Below are 27,424 nucleotides of genomic sequence, written 5' to 3'. Positions count from 1 at the left end.
AAAACCGGTAATTTTACAATGTTTTGAAATTTTGAATGTTTTGGGTGAAATTTTGTGTGCTTTCAGTGGACCAGCTGAGTTGTCGTGACAGCAACTGTCAAAAGTGTCAAAATATTAGTTGAATTTGTTGAAAATACTGCGAAAATTTGCTCTATTTTCGTGATTTTCTCCCCTTTCGCAGGACTCTGCCCCCGCAGTTGTGCATAAAAAGTGTGCAGTGGTGAGTGCCCTTGCCGTCTGACCGGAAACATTGTGGGAATCCAGTGGATTTGGGGTCTATGGCACTATTAATAGATTTGCACTTGAAATCCTTATTCTGCTGACTGTGCGCCCTTCTTTCTCTTCTTTGCCTTATCGCTCTGGTGGGCCTTCCCCTCTGTGCTCCCGTGAAAGACAGTCCGTGATTTGATTTTTTGTTGAGAGAAGTTTGTGCGATTGATGCAATCTTACCCACGAATGGCCATGAGGCGACTGGGTAGGCAGCCAATGTGATTCGGGAAGACAAAAGTGCGAGAGATCCTGCTTTTGAATTTTCTCCGTGATATCTTGGGAGCTTTGAGCATCTCTCTCCTGCTGGGTACTGCGGGTATCATCATCTTGTGAGGTTCTTTTGGTTTTTGGGGTGAAAATGAGTGGACGTGTTCGCCTCAAGGAGAATAATATTCTGGACGAGGACCTGCCCAGCCTCCTCGAAATTGTCTTCAAATTTCTCTCTGAGAATCTCTCCGTGGTGTGCGATGAGAATAAATTTGACCACAATCTGGAGCTCAATGAGGGGGTTTACATACCAAATGAAATTTGTGATAGGTAAGTACATAAATTCCACGTGAGATAGGCCCCCCAGGGCGCCTGGAAGTCTCCAAATCCTTCTTTTATTAATTCGCGTGTGTGTGTGTGTGTCATTGTCTCTCAACAGATTACTGAAGTACTACCAAGACTGCAACCAGGACATCAATAATCACTTCATATACATCTTCCGGGATACAACGCGAACGCCCCTCAAGTATGTGTCGCTTCGGAATTCCACAATAACAGATGAGGGCATGGAGATTCTCTTGCGCCACAATCTTGTCTCCCTCTCGATGTGGTACTGTGACAGTGTCACGACAAATTCCTGGCGAACACTCATCGAGCATAGTTCGCAGCTGAAATCACTGGAGCTGGGCAAATATGTGGATATGCTCAAGTTTAGTGAACCAAATGAGAAGACACCAATAGATTTTCAACTCAACCTGCCACATCTTCGTCGACTCACGCTCAATGCTGTCGTTCTTCAGCCATCGCTGCAATTCAGGTAAACCTCTCACCACCACATATTTTTCTTGTGTAGTATTTTAGTCTCTAACTCGACATCAGGCCATGTGCTCTGTGATATTTCTTTGATAACAATCTGACCGTGAACTGGGAACATCTTCCGGAGAAAGATTTTTATTTTATTTGCTTTTTTTGCTGTTTGAACTTTGAGGTGATTTTTCCAACAGTTGAGCGAGTCAAACACTTAAAATTATTTTTTTTAAAACATCAAACTTTGAATGATAAGAAGGAGATGCTGTAGGATCATCCGAGTAGTGTGTGAATCACTCCTTAAAGATTTCTGAGACATTGGTCTTGTGATTGTAAAGAGTCAATATTGACAGGAGTTTATTCAACTCAATGTGGGTCATGAAATTATTCGAGGAAACAGTTGAAGAAATGAATAAGAAATGTCCCAAAGAAACTTTATTTTCTCAATGGGATAACCTGGGAAATTATTTGTCTGAAATTGCGAAAAATTACGTCATTGTGGTACTTTTTTGGCTTACAAATAACCTGAAAGAGTTGGATATAAAGATCAGTTTTTATTCTTGATTTTCTTCTTAAAATTTTACAAGAGAAATTATTTCTTCTAAATTTTTTTATTTATTTTTTATTATCATTGATTGATTAAAGTGAGTTATGTGAATGTTTTATATGTTTTTTCTATGTTCAAGTTGACCTCAGGGACCTTGCCTATGACAGAAAGAGGAATCTTGAATGAAATCATTGTTTTGACTTCACGTTTTAAAACAAATATGAAAATATAATATAAATATCTCAGTTTAAAGTGTAGGTTACCTGAAGTATACGAGTAAATTAAAAAAATAAGCAAAATTTTTAAAAATTAAGGATTTTTAAGCTCGAAAGAAAAATTTTTTTAAAAAAATTTATGAAAGTTAAATATAAACTAAACAAAAACTAGTTTTTCAACTCCTTTATATGTAAATTAAATTTTTATTTACAACCTGAAGAAATGACAAGTACTCCACGAAACGTCTTTTTTATCTATTTATTCCATTTCTGATATTTGAAGCATTTATGATATATTGCGCGTGGGAGAAATATTAGCCCTGAATTTTAGCAGCATTTAAATTAATCTTAAGTTATGACAGAACGTTTTGCCGTGAATCCCGAGGAGGGTCCACTATGACAATTGGTGGCAGCGGTGGGATACAAGGCAAAAAAATGACAAAGTTACATCAATTTTTAATTTTGGGGTAGATATAAACCTTTTTTTTTTAACAATTTATCAATTTTAAAGATTTTTGGTAGTCTGGGAAAAATTTTGTAGGATTTGGACATTTTTATTTGTTTCTTTAATATGTTTTTGGAGGAATATTACTATTCCTAGGATATTTAAAGATCTTTCTGAATGTTTTCTGGAACAAAGAATGATTTTAAAAATCAGCTACCAAAGTCTTACACTAACTGTTTATTTGTTAGAATAGAAATTAAAATTTTTTTATCAGAATCAACCCCTTGTTTTCTTAAAGTCTTCAAGCGAAAATTATTCAATTTTAATCAAGAGTTAAGAGATTCAATAAATTGGTTTTAATCTAAATTGAATAATCTCCTACAAAATTAAATAAGTAATTTGCTTTGTTCCTTCGTTTTCTTTTTAAATATAATATTCAGGAAAAGAAATTCATTAATTTTCTTTAAGAAAAAAAATTTTAAAAAGGGATTGAAATTAATGCGTCGTGTTCTTTGACCATAAAATTCTTGAAATCATTGAAATTTCAGTACAAATTCTTGAAAGTTCAAAGAATCCTAGAAATCAACTTGAAATATTTGAAAATTCTACTGAAATATCCAAATTTCAAGGAGTTCTTGGTCGCAAAATGGGACCCAATGCATATTTATGTGTTGAAGAATGACGCCGTACTTTTTCAAGCAACCTTGACTCACATTTTCATTTATTGTAAGAAAATCTACTTGCCCAATTTTAATGAAAATTTTTTGAAATAATTTTGGAAGAAAAAAAAAAGGAAATTTAGAAAATTGTTTTGGAAAAGAAAACTTGACAACCTTAAAAATAAAGCTTTCTTTTTTAAACAATCTTTATGTAAAAAAAGCGTTAAGTTAAGTTTACTCAACTCTTTTTGTTGGTATAATTATAGGATATTCAACTCCTAAACTTCTTAATCAGATTTTTTTTATTAATATCTGATGAATGGAATAAGTTTTCTTCGAAACGTTCTTTTGCCTCCTAACAGACCTTTTTTTTTAATTTTTAAATTTGTATAAGAAAATCATTTCAATTTTTTTTAATAAAATCAAAATTTTTGAAAAATATAAAAAATTATTTTAAAAATATATTTTTTAATTTTCAGCCACCTCAAGGAGCTTTCATATTTAGATCTGACATCGTGTATTTTCGCCGAATTTAGCTTAGAGGCATTAGTTAGTCTTCCTAACTTATCCACCCTCATACTCTTCAACGTATGGCCATTGGAGAAGGAATTCAGGACGTTGTGCAAATTCAAAAAGCTCCACACACTCGATATTTCCGTGTCTAATCCCACGGGCTATGGCATCTACAAGGACCCCAATATTGTACGTTGTTGTTGCTCTCTTATTTTGTTGTTTAAAACTTTTCCGGGAGAGTCTTCGCTGACATTGGGTGGTACTTTTAACTGCAGGTTTTGGCTAATTTAGTGGAGAATCTACCCCTTTTGACGCACTTGGATATCTCTGGGACAAATTTGGCAGGGACTGGAGTGGCGCAATTTGAGGCGAAGGAAAAGGTGAAGAGTTCCGACATCCCAGGACTCGTTAGTCGGGCAAGTAGGCCCCTTCAGTTCTTGGGACTCTACAATACCGCCCATTCAGCTTGCCGTAGGCATGATATTCCAGCCATTACGGTGAGGAAGTTTTTTTCTTTTTTCTTTTCAAAATGTTGCTTTTTATGTTTTCAATTTAGCTCACATGGAGTGAGTGAGAGAAAAAATCACGCAATAGTGTTGAGGTGGAAGCGTGTGGGTGGTTGAGTGAAGGCCCAAATGTGAGGAGAATGTGCTGAAAGAGAGCGATTTATGTAAAAGTTTTTCCTGCCAGACATTGTTTTATCAATAGGCCAATTTATGCTCTCGACACATTTATTTATTTTTGTTGTTGTTTTTGTTCACTTCCTCCAGATTCTGTGGAATGTTTATGAGCTAAATTCCAACCCTTTTGACTTTTTTTTTTCACCCTTTCAGGGCGTTTTCTTTATGTATAATTTTATGTAATTTTGTTTTTAAAGATATCTGGCGAGGCGAATGAGGAACAGATCCTCACGTCAGCCGTCGTGTACCAGGATCGCCCGAATTTACTCACCAAAGTACTCAATGACCTGTACCATTTGCTTCGCTTTGAAACATGCAGATCCATTCATAGAGCCCTTGATGTTGTTCTCAATGCAATGGATAGGCATTTGCGTGTTAAACATATGCAAATATCAGGAAGGTCAGTACATGCTTCCTAATTGAGATTAAAGAAGAAATATTTTCTAAGCAAACTAATCGATTCTTTTTGCAATAAATTCTTCAGCGCAACACTCTTTTACATCGTCAAGGGACGAGATAAGAGTAAATTCGGGACACCGCTGAAGAATCACATCATCAGAACACTCCTAAATGGGATGTCGGCCCACTTGTCCGATGATACAATGATGAGAAATGGCTGCCTCACTCTATGTCAATTCACAATCCCCAACGATGTGGTATGTTCTTAAAAACTTTTATATTTAAGTTTTTTTCCCACAGGGGTGGAGTCAGAAATCTATTAAAAGGGGAAAGTTTTTTGGATTCTATTTTTATAATGTAAAAAAAATCAAAAAAAGGGATCACAAATAACGATTTAGGAGTCAAATTTTATGAAAATTGAAATAAGAATGACATTTGAGATTTTTAATTTTTGACAGTTTGTTGAATTCTAACGTTTGAAGGTTTTTCATTGACGTTTGTTGTTTTTTGACATAATTTTAAGAAACTGTTGACAGTTTGTTGAATTTAAATATTTGACATTTTTTTAGATAGCCGTAAGAAAAGTTTTAAAATTATTTATTGAATTTTAACGTTTGAAGTTTTTTCAGCGTTTGACGCTATTTTTTTTAAATTTAACAGCCGTGTAACAGTTTGTTGAATTCTAACGTTTGAAGGTTTTTCAAACAGCTGTATAATAAGCTTTTGACAGTTTGTTAAATTGTAACATTATTTGACATTTCTCTTTTTTAATTTGTTACGTTTATTTAACAAACTTTTGATAGTTTAATGAATACTGACGTTCGAAGTTTCTTTTTTAACGTCTGGGGCCTTTTATAACAGCTGAATTAGAATCTTTTGACAGTATACTAACGTTCGACGTTTCTTTCTGACAATTGACAATTTTGTTTCAAATATTTTTTTATTCTTTAGTTATTATTAGGCATTTGTTTTAACAATTTAATTCTAGTTTTTTGACAATTTTATTTTATTTCAAACGTTGACGTTTGTTTTGTTATTTGTGAGAACGCAGCTTTTGGTAATTTGTGCAATTCTAAAGTTTGAAGATTTTTTTTAAACAGCTGTATGAAAAGCTTTTGACATTTTGTTGAATATCAATGTTTGAAGTTTATTTTTAACGTTTGACGTTTCTTTTAGCAAATGAATGAGAACTTTTTCACAGATTGTTGAATTTTAGTGTTTGACGTTTCTTTTTAACTCTTTGTAGTTTTTTTTCTGACGATTGAGTTTTTCGTTAATGTTTGACGTTTATTTTAAAAGTAAATTGCAGTTTTTGACAATTTTTCATAATAAACTTTGACGTTTCTGTTCTAACAATTGACGTTTTTTCACCTTCTGTCATTACAATTTTACTATTTATTGGCACTTCAAACTTCTTTTTGAGCTTTCAACGTTTCTTATAACGTTAGAAAATCTTTAAACTTTATTTTATGTATTTATTAGGTAGCCTTTAAATAACTTTGTATGATTCTGAAGGTAAAACATGAACTACCTGAACTCTCAAAAGGATTTCAGACACCCTCGCTGGCTACACCCCTGATTTTTTTCAACTAGAAAATTAATCTTACTACCCAAGAAAATTGATTGAAAAATATTAAAAAAAAAACGAATGATTTTTTTTTAATTTAGTTATTTGAATATGAACGCCTCGTGAGGATTCTCCTGCACGGTGTCTCAGATACGGAGCAAGAGGGCTTTGTCCAGAGGATAGCCATTTACTTGCTAAACTCTCTAGCGTGTCAGGTTGATGGGCGACAGAAGCTCTTTCTCGGGGATTTAGGAGCAATCTCGGTAAATTCTCATTTTTCAAAGAATTTTTATTTTCGTGATTTTTTGAGTGAGATTAAAATGTGATTTTTTTTGGGGATTTGTAGACGATGCTCAGTTTAATCAATGATAGACTCACGCGGAATGTCTTTGATGACGTGATGGAGGTAGCATGGTCCACAATGTGGAATGTTACTGATGAAACAGCAATAAATTGCAAGAGATTTCTCGATGGGAACGGAATGGAATATTTTCTTGGCTGTCTCAGAGTGAGTTTCTTTTTCTTTTGAATTTTTCTATCGTTGTAATTTAAAGTAGAAGGAGAGTTCACAGAAAGATTAATTTTTTTACTCTTTAGTGCTTTCCGGAAAAGGATGAGCTGCTGAGGAATATGATGGGTCTACTGGGGAATGTGGCTGAAGTGAATGTCCTTCGGCATCGTCTGATGACATCTGAGTTCATTACGGTGTTTGCAAATCTTCTGGATTCAAGTAGTGATGGCATTGAGGTGAGCTACAATGCAGCCGGGGTGTTGGCTCACATTGCCTCAGACGGTGCCGAGGCGTGGAGCATTGAGACGCCGTCGCGACGGGAGGTGCTGAGTCGCATGGTGAATGCCATAGAAAGGTGGGATCTGCACACGGAGAGGAATATCAATTACCGCAGCTTTGAACCAATCTTCGGGCTTGTTCGATGCTACGATATTCCAGAGTGTCAGCACTGGGCCATTTGGGCATTGGCCAATTTGACAAAGGTGAGTCTTACACCACAATCCATTATTATAGTAAATTATAATGCGTCCAATTATAAGAGTTGGTGTCCCACAACGCGTAGAAGTTTGTTTATGCGTTGTAATGCGATTTGTGAGCAAAATTTTTTTTTGTGAAATTTGGCAATTTGATGGATAAAGATGGTCATATCTGTGATTCTATAACACCTACAGAAATTTCTTGAGTAGTTTTGGAAAGGTATTAAAACAGGCTATAAATTGACATAAATTTCAATAATTTTCAAGGTCACCTCCAGAACACAAAATGGCGGCTCTTTGTTTTTTCAAAACAGTTTTTGGCGTTTTATGTACTCATTAAATAGTTCTAGAGATTTCTAATGTTTTAGAAAGTTGTAGAGGATTGCAAAACCTTTAATTTGATACTAAGTTGAGCAAAGTCGGACAAGTAGTTCAGGAGATATGGCTCTTAGAACTTTTCAATTTCAAGAATTTTTTAAGTGGCTTTATCTTCTAAATGACGACATATAATTTCTTCATTTTTTGCATGGTGAAAGATTATGAGCTTAGCTACAACATATCTAAATTTAAAGGAAATCTGTAACAGATGTTCGGAGATATTGCCCCTTAAAGTTAGGCAATTTTTGTTTTTGTTTTTAGCACCTCTTGTGGCAATTTTTGGAACTTGGAATGTTCTAAACATTTGTAGAGCTTCACGAAGCCTTTCATTTGAGCTTGAGTTAGTCAAAATCGGTCAGGCCGTTCTCGAGTTTATCGAAAAAACACTTTTTGCTTTAGGCCGTCATATTTGCTAAACGGCTTTACCGATTTTCAAGTATGATTTGTTAATGAAAACGTCACTGAGCTCTACAACATACTAAAATTTCAGATCTCTAGCTATAAGGGAATTGGTTGACGGTAGTTTAACCCTTTAAGGTCCATTGGGTCATACACTGACCCAAACACTCGATTTTGGAAATGTTTCATTTTGTAATGAATATTGAGTCCAAATTAGTACAAGACTAATGAGTGAAATTCACTAGTCAGACAGATTTAAATTTTCTTAAGAAATACTTAAGTTTTCTTAAGATTTCTTAAGAATCCTTTAAACAAAACTTAAGAACCCATTAGAAAAATTTAAGATTTTCAAGTTTTTTAAAGTGAAACTTAGGATTTCTTCAGTCAGGTTAAATCGGGCTAAACGCACACTTTTCGACGATTTTTTTTCAGATCGGCTTCGGTCATTGAAATTCCTAAAAAAAAAACATAAAAAATATACAAAAACTCAATTTACTTAAGAAATCTTAAGTTTCGCTGAATAGATCTTAAAAATATTAAATTTTTCTTAAGAAATTTTAAGAACTTAGGGAATTTTAAGAAAACTTAAAAAATCTTAAAATATGTCTTTATAATTCCTGATCATCTTATGATCACAAAAGGATATCCCTAAAGACTTCAAACCCGAAGTCTATCTATTACCGTTATCAAGTTATAAGGCAAAATTTTGGGCGAACGGCAGGATCAAAATTTTTCCACCACCATTTTCGTAATGTGGGTTGTCTGTAAGACGTGCTCATACTAAGTTTGAGTCCGATCTGAGGTGGTCGGTTTTTCCGGCGATTACAGTATTACTTAGTGTTGGCCACGAAGTGGAACACCAACTAATGGATTCAGTTGCATTGAAAAGTTGCATGAAACTTGAGAAACTTTTGTCAAACATCTATCCGGATGAATTTCAGGTTTATCCAGCAAAGTACTGTCGCCTTGTGGAGGCTGAACATGGGATTGAGTTGCTGTACGAACTGATAACGCACAGGAAGCCCTATACGCGGATAAAGGAGCTGGCGCGCATGGTTCTGGATCATTGTGCTCAGAATAACCAGATGACACTCGACGGATGAAACGCACTCATCTGGGCCATTGCCGGCCCCCACGCGGGCGACACTCAGACGGTTTAGTGAGACGGTCCTTTGTACATATAGACACACATGAAGGGAGGTCGTTTTTAGTTGATATATATATAATACCTATACCACGTGAGGAAGGCGCTATGTAAGTTACTCTTCTTTTTTTCTCTTCTCCTTCCGCCCCTTTTAATTACCTACTCCTCTACAACTACTCTCCCTGTTTAAAAAAAGAACAAAATATTTCTTCTTTTCCACAAAAAGATAAATTTTTTGAAGGAAAAGTTGATTTTTTCTTTAAAAAAAAATTTTAATGAGAAAGATTGAAAATCAATGAGCTTTCCTGTGAGAATATTTTTTGAAAAATGACTCAAAGAGGCAATTTTTTTTGCATGTGTGGGTGTGAAAATCAATGAAGTTTATTTTTTATCTTGTTAAATTGGCAGCTTGAAGGGATATATTGCCTTCAATTTGAAATTATTTTATTCTCTAATCTTGTTAATATTAATTTTTGTTTTTGGCAAATTATCCCAAAAAAAAAAAATTATTCTGTAAAAACGTTGAGTTTTTTCACTCTGTGAATTTTTCCTCGAAGGCTGATGTGCTGTACAAGAAAAACAGAGATTTAATTGGAATAAGATATAACATTTAGGTATGAAGTAGGGTGTCCCATAAAAAGTGCAGAAATTAATTTTGAAATTGTTTTTGATGGATATTTTTATTTTAAATTAAGATATTTTGTGAAAAAAATTGAATATTTAATTCTCCTATTCGATTAAAGATTATAAGACGTTTTAAGGCGTCAACTGACAATTTTTTAATGTAAATTTTACAATGTGGCTAGGAAATTAAGGCATGATTTTACCGGCGAATAACTCTTGATTGGCGTGAGATATCTGAAAACTTCTGCCGCCAAAAGATGTGTAAAGTCAAAGTGTTTTATTTCCTTTTTATTTCAAGTCGATATCATAAAAATTGTAGCCGCTAGAGCAAAAAAAATATAAAATTTATCTTTTTTATGGAAAATGATGAAATATACTGGATTTCATGTCTGTTGAGTTTCTCAAAATCCATTAAAATGATCCAAAGATCATTAAACAATTAAATATTTGACTAAATTTGAATTAAAGAGGCCTTTCCTGACTTTATGCGATCAAATATTCAAGCATTCTAAGAATATTTTTGAATAAAATGAGATATTGCCATCATGGACAATTCAGCGTTAACCCTCCATATACTATGAGGGGTAGGTGATCGACCCCAGAGTTATATTTCGATGATTTCGATTAATTGCGCCTTAGTTCTTAGAGGAATAGAAGTAAGCTTCTGGAAATAAGTTCCTTGGTTATCTGAAAAGATTGTGTAAAAATTTGAGGTCAATCCGACCACCAAAAAAAAGTTATTAACAAAAATGTAAGAAGAGGGAATTCAAAAATTGGTGTAACGGTCAAATTTATTCCAGTTTTCTTCCATTGTCACTCTTTGTCTCTAGAAGATTCTAACCTCAAAAAAATTATTGAAAAAATCATCAAAAAATCCATTGAAAAATTTATTTTTGTGTTCTAAAATGAACAAAAGACTTCTTAGGGAGTACCAAGGAGTCTATTAAAGCTCATTTGACCGAAAGAATTTGCTTTTTTGCGAAAAATTGTATGGGATCGGTCAACTTAGCCAATAGTAATCCGCGTAAGTGTTTTGGTCACGTATATGGAGGGTTAATTTGACATGAAAAGCAGTATATTTGTCATAAAAAACGCTTCTAAATATTTATTTTTATTCTGAAATAAAAAAACAAATAAAACTTTTTGAGTTTATGCAATCAAAAGTTATTCGCCGGTAAAATCATGCTCTAATTTCCTTGCCACCGCGTAGTAAGTAAAAACTGCTTGGAATGGCTTGTTCACAATTTGTCTACGAAGACATTTCTTTTATTTAAGTTTGTTACATTAAAACATCAACTTTTGTGATTTTTTATTGAGAAACTGATACATTTTCATCTGTAAAAGTGCCCTCATGTGGACACATCCCGATAACACCTTACTACGAGTCTTAATGAAAAAGAATAAGGATACCAAGGGGACCATTATGTCCATTTCTGGTATTCCCGCTTCACAATACTTTTTTATCTTTTATAATTTTTGTTGTTAAAAAAAAGAAAGCAATATTTTTATTTTTATTTAATTTTTGCACTTTTCCTGGGACACCCTGTGGGAAAATTTTCTTTTAGAGAAATCTTTCTCAAGAGGAATGCGAAGGTTTTTTTTTGTTTTATCAGTGTACATAAAAATTACATTTTAAGACATTATTATTAAGAAGTTATATGACGTAGAAGTTGACAAGTTTTTGTGAAAACTTGATAATAAAATTAAATTATAAAAAAAATGATAAAGAAAAAAAACGTATAAATAACTCCTGCTGTGGTATATTTTTTTCGTGAGGCATATAAATTAGGTGAAGAAACTTTGCTTTATGTAATTTTCGTGTTACAGAGAATAAAAAAGAAAATGTGAGGAATGAAAGAAATACAAAAGGAATATAAATTTAGTATTAAGTTTCATGCGCGAGGGATATTCAAATGAAAAAGAAAATTAAAGAAAAATTCATAAAAATTGCATTGAATGAAGAATTAAGGAAAGTTTGGAGATAGAAAAGAAAAACATTTTTTTTATCTAGTTTGTGTTTAAAATATCTTTTTATTATTGACTTCATTTTTAAATACTCTTATTGACAGTTTCTACGATTTTTTTCTTCATTTTTGTTTCTCTAATTTTCTAAGATTCCTATTTATTTATTTTTTACCTTTTGTTCACAAACACACAAAAATATTTTATTCTGCTCTACAGATATTATTTTGTTTTAAAATTTTACTTTTTTTCTAACAATTTTTATTCTCGTCAAAAATCTTCCCACACTATGCTAAAAAAAATTAATTTTTTTTCAAAGGTTCTAACAAAATATTTAGGAAAAAAGTGGGAATTTTTTTTTGAAATTTCATTTTAACTCTTCTCTCTGATCTTGTACTATACATACATATATTTAACAAAATATATCTCCATTCATTTCTTCTTCGTGATTTATTGCAGTTTACTTACAAAAAAAAATCAAAGAAAAATTTTTATTGGAAGGAAATAAAACTTTTTTAGGATGGAAATCGAGGAAAATACGCGTGAATGAGAGATTCAGCAAAAAAAAATTAAAGGGATAAAATATAAAATCTACAAAGTTACAAATACAAAACAAAAAAAAATTAAGAAATCTCTTTTTCTTCTGTTATGTGAGAGAAAATTTATATAGAATGTATAAAAAAAGGGAGTACTTGCAACTAAAATAAGATTAAAAATTTAACACATTTAAATAGATTTTTTCTTCTTCTTTTTTTCTCCTCTCGACTCCTCTCTGCCTCTATTCGCAATCAGAGTTTTTCATTTCAACGTTGCTGTTTGTTTTTGTACTTCAAAGTAGAAAATTATTTTGTGTAGTGGCTTAGATGGGTCGTCTTTCAAGCACAAAATCGTGGGTTCGAATCTCAAGGAAGTAATAATTTTTTTTTTACTGATTTTTGGTTTTTTCTAAAAACGATTTTAACTAAGGGATGGTCACGTTATTTTGGAAACTCTATCGAGCTAAAATGCCTTTTTACTGTGTGCTCAATGACGTCACCGTACCACGTGACACATCACTTTGTATACATTTTGACAACTAGCGCCACGATTGCTAATATTTGGTATTAAGATTTAACACTGAAAAGAACAGTTTTTTTATTGATTTTGTTCGCCCGAGTTTCCAAAATAACGTGACCATCCCTCAATAGAAAAATTTTGAATATAAAAAATAAGACTTTCAAGGTAGCTCTAGGTAAGTAACTGTCAAAATTTAAATTATTTTGTCGAATTCTTAACACTTTTTATAAAATTTTGGTTAAAATAGCAAAAATGATCAGACGAAAGAAACTTTAGTAGACTTTTTAAAGCTGATTTGACAGAATTTAGTTAACGAAAAACCAGCTAAAAATTTTGTTTAATCAGTCAAAAGATTGAAGTTCTTTGATTAAAGGTACAAAACATTCAAAATAACAGAAGCTAATTGGTTAAAATAACAAAATTAAACAGCCAAAAGAGCAAAAGTTATTCAGTTGAAAGATTCTTTAACCAATTAAAATAGTTTACTTAGATAAAAGACGGAATTTAAATTGTCAAAAGAACTGGAGTAATTAAGTGAAGGAAATGTGAAACAGATTGAATTTTTTTTAAAGAATTTCATTTGAGTTGGTCAAAAAGAAAGAACAGATACTGATGAATTAACTCATTGTCAGAATTAAGGTAAGTATTTAATGCTGTAATAACTTCCCTAAGGCTCTAAAAGCCTTCTTCAAGCCTTTGTCCTTCCTTTCCTTGTCATTAGAATTGAAAAAAAAAAAGAATTCGTTGATCGTGGATAATTCTGAATGCGAATAGAGGAGTGCTCGATATTCTCTAAGTCCTATCCTGCTCTCCGTCTCTATTCTCTCAAATAGTCCCTCACCAAATCACCCGTCTTGTACGGAGAGACATAACTTTGATGTGTAAAATTCCTAAGGAAGTGTTAGTGTGATATCGTTCGATGTGATGCGTCCACTTCAGTCACTGAGTAACCTCTCGGGGGGCGCTCCTTCGTCCTGTAGCGTTTCAGGGGGTTCCTCGGGCTCTGGCTGCAGCTGGTGCGTCATCTCGTGCAATCCCTGCACAATCACCTGCGGTACCGCCGTCGACGGCCCATCTGGCGCCGTTGACGCTGAACTTCGTTCCGTCGTCGTGGCCACCACCTCAGTCGTCCTCTGCACCTCCACAGCTGCCTCCGTTGCTGCACTACTCATCACCACCACACTTTCTGCGGTGGTCACCTCGGGAGGACGTGAGGTGGATGTGCCTGCCACAGTAGTCGTGGCAGCTGTGGATGTACTGCTAACAAGGGCCTGAGCCACAGGAGCAGGCACAACGACAGGGCTCGGGACGATAACCTGAACAATTGACGGGGGTGACTGCATAATGGAGTTGGGCACAATGGGTAGGGGCTTCTGTACAATTTGTGGCAAGAGTGGCAACGGCGGTAGAATCATGGGGTTGTCCAGGGCAATCTCCTGCGGTACAATGCAATGTGCTACGCCCAAGATTCTAGCCTGTTGCTCTTCCATTGTTGTCACGAGCTCGGTCAGGGATTCATTGCATAGAACTGGGTTTTCTAAAATGAAAGATTTTAATCTTTAACATTGTAATCTTCTAAATTTTTGTTTAAGAGGAATCTCTTTTGAGAACTGGTGAAATTGAATGTTATTTTTTTGGGGTTTTTCTTAAACGTGGTTTTCCGGCGTTGACCACATTAAAGATCTATAATAATTGAAGAGTAAGAAAATTACTTTCCGCCATTTTATGTGCGACGCCATCTTGTGATTTTCCTCAAAACACAAATGTAGGTTTTTCTCAGAATCTACTGAATGGATTTCGATGGGGTAAAAAGCAAATGAAAGAGGAAATACCAATGCAGATTTTGATGTACCAGAATTTTGAATTTCCTTTTTGGGACTGAGAAAAGTGGAAAAACGTCAAAAATATCTGAACAAAAGTCACATTTTTCCACTTTTCTCAACCCCAGAATGAAAATTCAAAATTCTGGTACATCAAAATCTGCATTAGTATTTCCTCTTCAATTTGCTTTTTACCCCATTAAAATCGAACCAGTAGATCCTGAGAAAAACCTACCTTTGTGTTTTGAGGAACATTTCAAGATGGCGGAAAGTGATTTTCTTACTCTTCAAAAATTAGGTTTCAAATGTAAGCGACATAGGAAAACTATGTTTAAGAAAATCCTAAGAAAAATAAAAACGTTAAAAATGTGTAAATTTCAACAGCTTTCCCAAGAGACCCCTTAATTTAAGGCATCAAGTTTGAAAACCAAGTTTAGAGAACTAAGTTAACCCTTTCAGGTCCATTGGGTCATATGCTGCTTCAAAGACTTGATATTTTTTAAATATTGAGTTAAAATTAGTACATACAAGGCTATGTCTTTACAATCCTTGATCATTTTATGACCACAAAAGGACATTCCCAAAAATTTTTGTGTTGGGATTTTATGCCAAAAATATCTTATTTTTGCAGAAATTTCTTTAGGAGTAATTTTCTCCTTCCGGGGGCGTCAATAAGGGGGAAGGAGAAAATTACTCCTAAAGAAATTTCTGCAAAAATTCCGTCAAAAATTCACTAATTATATCTTATTTTTGTTCAAAAGAAACCATAAAAATTATTTTTAGTTAAATCATCTCGCTACATTGATCGAGAACTTGAAAGGGTTAATGTTCTTATTATAAAACTATGAAATTTATTAGTTTTTTATCTTGCAAGTATGTTTAATCTTTTATTTATGTAGACTTTACTCATTTCTTAAATGAAAAAAAAAATGCAAAAGATTCGGGAAATTCTTAGAATTTAGGGGAAAATGGTTCATTAAACTCCTCCTTACCTTGTAGGAGAATCTCCAATTTATTGGGTACTCCGTGATTACTGCAACGTGTATTGGCCACGAGGTCCTTTGAGATGATGCTGATGTTGTTGTTGGAGAGATCGGCCATACAGAGAATTGGCAAGCCGTGGAAATCATTCTTCATCTCCGTGAGCAAATTGAACGAGGCATTCAAGTGTTGGAGCGATGGCAAATAGGTCTGTACACAAAAGAAACGGCCAATGAGTCGCAATTGGTGGTGATGTTTTGTGGGTAAATTTCCTGCTATAAGGGAGGGATCGGGGGATGCGCATTGGCAATAATTTAACTTAAATCCTACAAATATCTACACTACATACAAATAATCCTTTACCTTGGACGTCTCCTCGAGTGTCCTGAGCTGATTGAAGGACACATCCAGGTATTCGAGCTCCTCTAGGCCAATCAGGTCATCCGGGGAGATGTGCTGAAGGCGATTATTGGACAAATTGAGAATTCTCAAGCGATTGAGCCCCATCAAATTGCCATCGAGCGACCTCAGTAAATTATATTCGAGTCGCAACTCCACAATCAACGAATCCGGCTCCACGAGGTTGTCCATGCGTCCCGTGAGCTTCTCAATGCGATTGTAGGAAAGATCCAGCGTACGTAGCTTCGTCAGGCCACGAATTTCGCGCAAGGAAAACTCCGTGAGGTCATTCACGGTGAAATTGGCCGAACGGAGATTCTTCAATGGCAACAGGGAACCATTGAGGGCACGAATATGGTTGCAGCTGAGCTGCATCTCCTCCAGGCGGGTGGCTTCCTTAAATTCATCCGTTGCGAGGTATTCAATGTGATTATTTGCCACATACAAGCGCAGAAGGAGCTTTGCCGTACGAAGAACCCCATCGAATGTGCGCAACTCATTGTTGTGCATGTAAATGGAGTCCACGGGCAGATTCCGGATACTTTGCGGCAATGCTGGGATTCGATTGTTCTGGGCGAGAATGAAGCTGGTAGACGCTGGTGGCAATTCGTCCTCCAGTGTGGTCAAATTGTTTGAATTGATGAACAATAACTTCAATTCACTTAAGTGACGCAGTGTCCCATTGAGTGTGGCCAGATTATTCTTCCCAATGTGCAGATTCACCATTGAGGGCGGGAAGGCGCCCGTGTCGATGCGCTTAATCTGATTCGATGCCAACATCAGGTACCGCAGCACCTTGAGCGCTTGCAGATCATCCTCCCGGATGTGTTGTATTCGACACCTGGCCACATCCAGCGTCCCAATCATGGGCATATGCTTGAAAATATGCGCTGGCATCTCTTCCAAATTATTATCGGACAAACTGAGAAATTCCGTCCGTGAGGTCCATGACATGTTGTAGAATGTGGACTCCGGAAGGTGCCTGGTGGGGAGAGAGAAAGAGAAAAGTTCTTTTATTTGGGATTCCCGCTCATGGAAAATTTCCTACCCGGATAATTGAGATGTGGCACAATGTAAGAAAAAAAGAAGAAGAATCTACGCGGAATGGATGGGAGATTGAAATGGAAGTTTTCATATGATTGTGCCATTCATAACATTTTCTATTTCTTCCTTTTTTGTCCACAATAACGTGGGGATAAAGGAGAAAATGAGGATGGAGGAATACTCAACTCATCAATGAATATAACGCAAAACATGACTAACAAATTAATTAAAAATGCTAAGTTTATGCCTGATTAAATTATCTTCAATCAATGTCAAAAGGAAAAAGGAATTGAAAAATAATTTTCTCATTAATAATCACAAGGATGGAAAATTTTAAGTAATTTATATACAGTTTTCTTTTACTTTTAAATTAATAATTAACTCGATTAGGGGCAAATGAGTAACAGAATAGAAACGCTGCCGAAACGCGTCGCAAAATTAAACATCGATTTTTCATTGACTGCTCCTCCGAAAACAACCCCTAATACAAATTCTACATAATCATTAAATCTGTTTTTCAGAATAGAAAGGGTACAAACAAGAGAAAGGTGAATAAATTGACGATTTTACTTCAGATAAAGATTTTATATCTGGATTATTAGCTTTTAATGGATAAGCTTCTTCGAAGTAACTTAAGTCCAGTAGAATTAATTGAAAATGACTCCAAACCTCGAAAAAAATAGGGATCAAGCTAACTTTTGCATTATTAGATTTAGAAAATTATAATTAACCTTTTTATTTTTTACGAAATTTGCAATAAAACACGAGCTTATTTTAGAAAAAAAAATATTAAAACGCATTTTCTGAAATGAGCTCGAGTTTTATCGCAATTTCGTAAAAATAGAAAGTTTTCTTAATCGAATAGTGAAATTTAGCTTAATCCCTATTTTTTCGAGGTAATTTTACTTCTCAATTGGCTTAATTCGGCGATTTTCTTGCGTGATGTAGAGAGAATGGCGATGGTACAGGGAGTGCCACTCCAAGAGGTAGTATGGTTAATGCGTTTGCATTGACCATATGAATCTACAGTGGGACCCCAGTACAACGACGGCTTGGTTGAACTACTCTCGCGCATTGAAAATAATGAGTGTGAAGAGTACATCCGAGTGGTCGTTGTACTGGGGTCCCACTGTAGAACATTTCCATGCCTTTTTATGGAAATTAAAGATGAGCTTTTTATGATAATTCAATCAGAAGTTAGTTTTCGATATGGGAAATCCTTTTCCCACAGCAGATTGACAAAGATACGACGCTCCTGATGATGCCAATAAATTTGGCGAAACGTTGATGGAAAGGGGTATTTCTTCTAATTTCTGCTTAACAATTCACCGACTGTTGAAAAATTTTCAAAACCAGTATGAAGTGGGAATAATTTTAAAAATTATCAACGAGGATAGACGAATCGTTTCATAGATCAGTTGAAAGAAAATCGCATCAGGCAAAAAACCATTGTCCCAAGTAGCAAAAGGATCGAATTCCCTACGACAGTTTTTTTCGAAATTTATGACATCCTGTAGTCTTTTGCTTTGGAAATCGAATGATCTGGAGAATGTTCCATTTTGATCAGGAGGTAAAAGGATGTTGTTGATCTTTGAATCTTTATTCTCCATCTCCTGATCAAAATGGAATGTTCTCCAGACCGCAAGACTGATTTTCTAATTTTTTAATTCTTGTTTATAAGTTTTCTCCTTGTTTCTCCTTTTTATCTTGTTTACGAAAAAAAACACAGTGGGGGTAAACTTCTCAAACCCCTTAAGGAGAGGGCTCTTGCAGTGATTGGATATAAAGGAGAATGACAAAATACCAAAAAATTATTTTTTGTATTCAGGACGGAGCATCGATCCAGGAGTGTTTGCAAAGCTATATTGGGCAGGGAGCGTCAAAAGACTCCCCAAAGCCCCTCAATATGAATCATGCTGCTAAATGGAAAGTGCTGCAGGTTAATCTGCAACATGCACGAGCGGCGTCTGCGGTGTTAACTGGCTCTTTCAGCCGCAATCACCTGGATTTTGCACTGATCCAAGAACCGTCGGATGAGCATTATTACCAAGTGGATCATTATAGTTATGTACTAAAGTCTAATCCAAATAAATTTTAATTATAAATCTAATTGAATTTTCAAAAAAAAAATTGGAGATGCTGGGGACAGTATAGTGAACGATCGCTTTATGTCGCAGGTGATCTAAACATCAGGAAACGTGCCACGTAAACATTCTCCTGTAAGGGTTGCACACCGAAAGCAAACAATCAGATTAGATGTAAAGATACTTTCATAGATCAGAATTTTCAGATAACATATAGCTAACTTTCTCATAGGCTTACGCTTATAAGTGGCATTGATCAAGGCTCCATTTTAGGGCCTTTGCTATTCTCAATGTTCATAAATGATCTTCCCTCTAATTTGGTAAACTGTTTCTATCATCTTTACGCAGATTTTATTCATATTTATGTTGAGGATGGTCCTGTGAATTTCTCCTCAGACTTTCAACTTATTAATCCCTAATTTGATCAAAAATTATGAAATGTAATTGTTTTTCTAAATATATATTTAAATATTGATTCTAAAAGTCAAGAGTAAAGTAAAGAGAAATTAATAACAAATTCTTATAAAGATAAACGTATCACCCTGTACTGTACATAACTAAAATGATTTTTTTTTCTTGAGAAAAATGTATAAAATACATCCTGAAGGTGAATCCTCGCCAAGAAGAGAGCTTGAACTTTGGTGTGAAATTGAAATTTTTCCACGATAAGCCACTGTCGTACATTATGAAGTTACAAAAAAAGAGACGATGTGACTATCATTGAGAGAGGTTAAAAATTAAGTAATTAATTCATCTTGGCAATTTATTTACAAATACTGTCAGTGTGAAATCTCGCGGATTTATATTCAATTATACTTGAATTTTTTCGTTGGACCACAAGAAAAAATTCCTCGATAAGTTTTTTTTTATTCTACCACAACCCCCCCCAAAAAAAATTTGAAAATCTCAATCTTAAATATTACAACAATTCGTAGGATTTGTGGCGCTTATTTAAATGTCGTTTTTTTTTTCTTTTGGCCTTTTTAGGTCTCTCTCTCTGTGACTGTTGGGAAACCAAAAGAAGTCTAAACACGCACATTTCTACAAGAGTATTGGTGATTGTACATAATGAAAAAATCTTATCAGTCTGCCATAGACTGTGTTTTGAGGTCCTAATCTCGTTTGGGGTTCCATTTTCTCGGTGTTTACGGAGATGGGAGGAATTTTGGGAATTATTTTTGCTCGTGTTCCAGAAATTGCTGGAAAAATTCTTCAATTTTTTTATTGTTGCTTTTTTACAAAAAAAATTCAAAAGTCCGCACAGTGTGTGTGGAGTTTTCGATGTTTACAATTTTATTGGAAAACTAGTTGAATCAAGATTAAAAATCACGCGAATGGGGTTTTCAACACATCATTCGCAAGTTTATGGATGTATTTGATAGGCTGTTTCTTATCATAAAGCATCACACAATCTCTGTGTCATCCCACAGTCTGTTGCATATTTAATTAAATCATTCAAAACTTGAAAGTTTTCCCGGAATTTCCAAAGGGGTTCTCATTGATAGTTTTCACTTCGCTCAATGAAGCTTTTTTCTTTACATATTTCTCTTAAGGAGCTTTTGCAAAATTCTCATCAAAATCAATCAAATGAATCACTTTTCTTTGATTAAAGAAAAAAAATAGGGAAAGAGTTCAAAAGAAAAAGAAGTTGAAAAGTTGCATCCAAAGAGAGAGAGAGGGAGAGAATCATGATGGAAAATGTGAGGCAAGCGCGTGTTTCGATGCAAACGATGGAACGCGTCAATAACTCAATAGAGATCAATTATTGTCCAATAATCTTGGAAGGCGTCTCACATCCCAACTACGATGACAAAGGTCATCACAAAGGGTCGTGAGACAATTGAGTCGATCAAGTTCATTCGATTGCGCGACTACTTTACTTTTCTCATTAACTTCTTTTTCCTTGGAGCTCCATGTGTTGTAGTGTGCCTTTTAGCTTACATTTTGGCAATTCTGCCAACAATAGAAACCTCACAATATTAAACATAATGTAATTCAACTAAAGGTCAGAGACACCGGGCAACGAAATTTAATTGAATCGTGTTAGTGAATTTATTTACAAGGAAATTACATTGTAGGGAATTCTCATTTAATAGAGGAAGATGCCATAATTCCCATAAGTCCGAAAATGGATGAAAGATTGAGTTTTCCTCTTTGACTCCAGTTGAAGCACATACAAAATTCACAGAAAAAACTCACCTGACATTTAGATAACTATTTTTGTATTCTTCACGCTCTGGGGAAGTTTAAAGAATAGATTTTGAAATTTGAATTAAATATAATTAAAAATTATCAGAGTCTGATGAAGACAATGAAAAAAATTTGTCAAAACGTCGCTTATGACAGAAAAGTGCTACCTTTTCTTGTTTGTGTGAAAGCGTTTAAAACTTTTTTTCTGAACCATTTAAAAAACAGTCAAAAATAACCTTTAAAATATAAAGTTAGGATGATTTTGAGATTATGTAAATTTAAGGAATACATGGGTGTCAAAATCACTAAAATCTTTCTAAATGAAAGTAATAAAATAACATAAGTACGTCAAGTGCAAAAGGTCACATTTAAGCCATCCTTCCCTGTCAAATTTATTTAATTAATTTTGATATAATAATTAAGTGTTGCCATATATTTAGCCAGAGTGTGGCTCAGACAAAATCATAGCGATATAAAAGTCTCAGATTCTTCCCATTTTATGGTGTCTCTCCCAACACTCAAGACACAGCGAGAGACACAATAGTGCGCGTGGGTGGTGAATGTGGTACAAAAATTGATGCTTCCGGATGATTTAACACGTCTTTTACGTGCTTTTTTCACACTTGAACTCTCACAAGAAGCCAATTCTTGCGGCCCTTTTGAAACATTAGGTATACTCATTCCTTTTCTATGCTCTTTACAGCGGAAGGACAAAAGGAAGAAGATCCTTTTGAGTTCTTAAAATTCTTTTATAGGCACTCAATGCTCTTACTGAGCGCCTTAGTGGTGTGTAAGTTATAGAAATTAATTGTGTCAATGATTTAAGAGGCATTTGCATTGTAATGTTAATGGCCATTCTTTATGTTTTTTGCGCATTTTCTGATTTTTTTTAATTGAATTTGCACGCAGAGAAAAAAGCTCTGAATAAGCTCCTTCTGTGAACACATTGTGTGTACATAATATCAAGCATAAAATACAATTCATACATACATATAAGTCATTGTATTCGACTAAGCGCGGAGATAAATAAATTTTGTGATACTTGTTGATCAAATTGTTTATTGGTTGCAACGACGAAACGAAGAGGGAAAAACAGACATGTGAGCCACAATTCTAATTGATAAGATGCCATAACCAATGCCAGTAAGCAAATTACAGCATAATATTAGTTTTTCCAATTCAACGGCGAGACATTTCAATGGAGACTGAATGAGATGATGAATGAGTTAGACGAAAAAAAACCCCGAAGAAGTACTCAAAGTGAAATTAAATAAATCTGTTTACGACATTTTAATTACTACCAAATACCCCATTCCCTTGTTCATTAATGCCGACCATAATTATGTAGTCGAGATTAGGCGTTTTTGGTTGAAAAATTTAATTTGAAAATGAATCATTGAATGATGAAAATACTTCGAAAAAGAATTTGCTAAATCATAGTTTGAAGATAATAAAAGGAAATTATAAAAAGGAGTTTATGCATATATTACAACTCTGTAGGTACTTATTAAGAAAAAGAAAAAAAGCTTTTAGGAAAGTTATTGGAATATCCTAATAATAAAATTTTAAAAGTGTGACTCTAAAAATACTTAAGCCCTGCCTTAAAAACTATGACTTCAAAAATTTAAATCTGACCTAAGATTTAGTGGTTTTTTCTTTATCTTCAGCGTCAATTCAAATCTCTCTTAAAAACCTTCATCCACAGTTTCTTTTAGATTTGAAGTGGTCTCTGATAAACTGATAAATTCGACCAATAAGGAAAGAAATTTGAAGCTTTCACATTTTATTCTATAGTCCATTGACCCGATTTTGACAACTTTTGCTAATTTGACAAAATTTTCTTCTACTTTGGATTTGATCGAAATTGAAATGAAAAAGAAAAAAAAAGAAAACTAATGGGGAAACTTGAAAATCTGTTCAGCACGATTATGAGAAAAGTGGTGTGAGTGAGATAAGTCGGTTTGGTATCAATGCTTGGCCCTCTTACATCACAGGGCAAAACAATTTTTTTTCACATCAAGTAAATGTGAAGGAATAAAAAATTAATAAACCTTATTTTTTCTTCTTCAAAAAAAAAGGCCTCAAGTAGAGAAGTCTCTGAAATGATTTTTTAGTGAAATTAAAACTGTTGGATTGAGTGTAAATAATAACAGCAATAGAGATGTGATTTATCAGTGAATAAGCAAGAGAGATCATGTGGAACTATCAGAGGCGTTAAGAAATTTTGGCGCCATTTCTCTCCCCATTTTCTTCTCAACACGCAGCCATCCATGTAGGAGATTATATCGCGCAAAATAACACGCTGCAGTCATCTGTTCGTGTCAATGGGATGATGTTGATGGAGAAAAATCACAAAATTGTAACAATATAAATTCCCCCCATTTGCACACGCACACAGATTTTCCTTGTCGGGGCTTCCGTGCCCTCCTGGTCGCATACAGAGCGCCCCCATTTGCATTTTGCCATTCATACCAGCTCCCCGCGAATGAGATTAGAAGTTGTAAAGGAGACATTCTCTACATACGCTCGTATAAACTTCAACACACATCTTCTTGATCACTCCATTCAACATCACAATCACATATTCCAATGCAAGAGTTTTCGCAAAAGAAGAAAAATTCGCCAATCTAAGAAAATGAGAACGTTCAGAGAGGAAGTTTATCGTCACAAACAAAGATGATCAGGAGATAAATGATCCGTCTAATCTCTAAAATACGCGACAAGTATAAGAAAGTTGAATACATTTTTTTCTCTGCAATTCATTTGACGCAATTTTTACGCAAAATACGCACAAACATGGCGAAGAACGATGGAAAACTAAAATGGGAGGAAGTAATAAAATGGCGAAAAATATTTACAACAATCAGAGGTTTTTGAAAAAAATTGATTTTGGAATTTCCAGACAACTCTGAATTGCTGATGTGTCAGATTTGGTGCCCTCATTGTAAAAATGAAAATGTTCTAATTTTGAGTTTTTAATTGGTGTTAATTTTAAAACATTTGATGCATGTTTTTAGCGTTTGAAATTCATTTTTTAAATTACATTAGATTTTCTTTATTAAAAATTAATTTTTGTTGAGTATGATATTTCTTTTTTAACGTTTCAAATTTTATTTTTTTAAAGTTTGACAATAATGTTTGATGTTAACTCTAACGTTTAATGATTTTCTTTAAATACAATTTTAAAATAAGATATAATTATTTTATCAAAATCAAGATTAATTAATAACCCTTTCGTGACTTTTAGGGTCAAATGCTAACCCAAACATGAAAAACATTTTTTTTTGTAATCTTCTAATCAATTGATTAATTCTTCAATATGTGATAACTCACGCTTTACGTGATTTAAATCAAATCATAAAATGAGCTTAATTTTATCATTTATTTAACTTCTCACTTAAATGTGATTTTTTTAACAAAACTTTTCCTTCATTGTTGACCCAGTTGGGCCTGGAAATGCTGATATCTTTTGGAAAAGTTTGTCTATCTTTGCAAATATGCTGCATTTTGTTATCATTTAACAAATATTAATATCATTTTACACCATTTTAGGACCTCCTAAGATACAGATAGGATCTAATTTGCATTTTCTTTAAAAACTAATTTTTCGTGAAGAATCTTTGCCTCTCTCTCTTATCAATTTGCAAATTCACAGAGATTGAAGAGAGAAATATTCGCAATTAATTTGTTTGCGCCAAAAAAATCACCATTTCAATTGTTTACCACTAATTTGTGTTATATAGCTCCCTTATTGTGCTTTGTGGAAAACTTCCAATTTAATCATTTAAGAATCGCGCACTGTGAGAGTATGGAAATTGACTTTTGCACTTACGTGAGATTATCAAAGTTGAGTCGTAGATGCTTCACGTTCATATTCATCTCCAGGAATGTCCTTGCTTCCAAATCCTGCGAAGGAGAGGCGGGGAATTATGAGCAGGGTATGGTTTTGAGGGGGTTGATCTGGTGGCGTAGGGGTGACTCACCTCCAGTTGCGAATACGTAATCCTCAGCCAAATTGCAATATCCGGTTGGAAGCGATCCTGAAGGGCATCAACGACCTGCGTGAAGGTCTCCATACGTTCGCAATTCACCTCAATCGTATTGAGATAGGCCTCATGGGGTGCACACGTGCAGGGTGAAATTTCCCGTCTTACAGCACAATGAAGCGATGCTCCGGCCGTTATGCCGAAGATCGTGTACAGGAGTGTGGCCATCGTGAATCACGAGGACCTCCTTCTTCTGCGGGCACTTTGCACTCAAAGAAAAATCTTTTTTTCACTGTGAGAAAATTCACTGATGGGAGAAATTCACAAATTTTTTAGAACACTTGCACTCTTGTTCAGAGAAATCTCCTTTTAATTGTATTTTTTTTCAGTGTGATAAGAAATTTGAACTGTATGAGGGATTTTTCTTTTTTTTTCGTTTTCAATGAGGAATCACCGCACAAAAGCACTTTTCCACACGATCTGGAAAAATTTACTACGTGGAAGGGGCTTTGGGAAATCACTTCCACACTTAGATGGATTGTTAAAGTATCCTCAACTGAGTTAACGTCAGCTGATGGGGGATACTTTTCAAGAACTAATCAGACAAGAAGGGTCGTCAATCACAACCGGAGCGAGAGATGCTGATTTGTGCGTCCACAGCGCAACATGTCCACGGGATGACTGAGAAGTTGTGCGATATTTAAATCCCATTGGACTTCCCATCGCATTCCCCCAAAACACTCGAGAGGCCACTCCGTCATCGCAGCTACTCTGCGCTCTCAATGATGTTCCAGAGTAGTCTCCACCATCATCTCCATATCATGCTGCGAAGCATTGAGAGCGAGAGAGAGACAGCTCAAGCTTCACAGAAGCCTTTTACGCAACACAAAATGTCTCACAAAAAGCCCACTTGAGTGCCCCCTTGAGCTGCACAGAGACCAACAAATCCTTCCGCGCGCGCCACGAATTCTTCACATTCAACCGTACCGTCGTCATCCTGAAAATGGAAATGATCACAACTCTTTGGGATTGTGGTCTCAAAATAAAATAAATTTAATCAATGTGACTCACATTTGGATATTTTTCACACCTCGTGTGGGCATTTGGACCGGCCGCAACACAGCACGCGCCAGGTACCAGCCCACAACTTCTTCTACCCCTCACATTCCCCTCACGCCCCCCAAAAAAAAACAGCTCGCGAATCACCGAAAAAAATCCACGAGAAATCTCAATTATTTTATTGCAAAAATTAAATTAAATTGATTCTCAATTTGATTCTTAACCCATTCGTTCCAGCTCCTAGATCCGTTTGCCATGGTGGATGATCACACGTGTCATTCAATTTCTTTCAAAGAAAAGAGAATCCGGGGGAATTTATCTTTCCCCATTAGCAGAAAAAAAATTTGCCAAATTGCCAAATGCAAAAAAACCAAGTTCCGTGTGCTGATTAAAGGCGTATTAAATAAAGCTGGGGCATGAAAAGAAATTGGCCAATAAAATTCAAGAAATCATCCATATTGTTCAGTAATAGATCCGGTATGTAGGGAGTACCAAAACATGGCTTTTAAGTATCGGTTTAGAAATAAGATAGATAATTTTAATCAGGGGTGTAACCAGAAATCTTATTAAGGGGGAGTTTGAGATTGTTTTTTATTTATTTATTTTTATTTAATATTTTATTTAAAAGATTTATTTATTTCGCGTCCGCATGAAACATTCGATCTATTATTCCTCACGATTTTAATTTAATGGACGTTTGTAGAGGACATTTCTCAATTAGAATGGGTTCATTTATGTTAATTCAAGACATTTTTATATGTAAAAAAAACAATAAAATTCATTAAAATTCCGGAAAATCTAATGTTTCACGTTTGGGTCTACGTAAGAGCTAAAAGACGTTAAAAGTGGATCAAAAAGGAATTATTTAGTTTTAGTAGGTAATTCATAATGATTGTGATTACTACACGTTTATTTTTTAAAGTTTGATGTTTCTGTTCTAGTCCTACAGGTATATCTTTTATATTATTTGACGATTTTTTGGCGTTTGACGTTTCTTTCTTT

General features: G+C 34.6%; 2 protein-coding genes across 5 annotated transcripts; one reads left to right on the top strand and one right to left on the bottom strand.

Annotated features, from left to right (window-relative positions):
• The first annotated feature begins 63 nt into the window (after positions 1-63).
• Positions 64-12,534, top strand: LOC129792519 (protein zer-1 homolog). 2 transcript variants are annotated; one of them, XM_055831620.1, is made up of 11 exons: positions 64-220; positions 398-807; positions 917-1,294; positions 3,630-3,852; positions 3,939-4,160; positions 4,541-4,743; positions 4,828-4,999; positions 6,411-6,572; positions 6,656-6,817; positions 6,907-7,302; positions 9,015-12,534. In XM_055831620.1, the coding sequence occupies exons 2-11, from the start codon at positions 629-631 to the stop codon at positions 9,174-9,176; spliced, it is 2,259 nt and encodes a 752-aa protein (XP_055687595.1). In that variant the 5' UTR covers positions 64-220; positions 398-628; the 3' UTR covers positions 9,177-12,534. The 2 variants fall into 2 exon arrangements, with proteins under 2 accessions (XP_055687595.1, XP_055687594.1); XM_055831619.1 differs by having other exon boundaries at positions 70-220; positions 394-807.
• LOC129792520 (leucine-rich repeats and immunoglobulin-like domains protein 2) lies at positions 9,483-26,126 on the bottom strand. 3 transcript variants are annotated; one of them, XM_055831622.1, is made up of 6 exons: positions 25,361-26,126; positions 25,210-25,283; positions 16,024-17,041; positions 15,672-15,870; positions 12,978-14,396; positions 9,483-12,764 (listed from the first exon to the last, which is right to left on the bottom strand). In XM_055831622.1, the coding sequence occupies exons 1-5, from the start codon at positions 25,589-25,591 to the stop codon at positions 13,795-13,797; spliced, it is 2,124 nt and encodes a 707-aa protein (XP_055687597.1). In that variant the 5' UTR covers positions 25,592-26,126; the 3' UTR covers positions 9,483-12,764; positions 12,978-13,794. The 3 variants fall into 3 exon arrangements, with proteins under 3 accessions (XP_055687597.1, XP_055687598.1, XP_055687596.1); XM_055831623.1 differs by having other exon boundaries at positions 13,701-14,396; positions 25,361-26,061; XM_055831621.1 differs by having other exon boundaries at positions 9,483-12,501; positions 13,701-14,396; positions 25,361-26,061.
• Positions 26,127-27,424: the final 1,298 nt, after the last annotated feature.

The sequence above is a fragment of the Lutzomyia longipalpis genome, chromosome 3 (genome assembly GCF_024334085.1).
Source record: "Lutzomyia longipalpis isolate SR_M1_2022 chromosome 3, ASM2433408v1".
NCBI lineage: Eukaryota > Metazoa > Arthropoda > Insecta > Diptera > Psychodidae > Lutzomyia > Lutzomyia longipalpis.
This window is presented reverse-complemented; position numbering and strand designations above follow the sequence as displayed.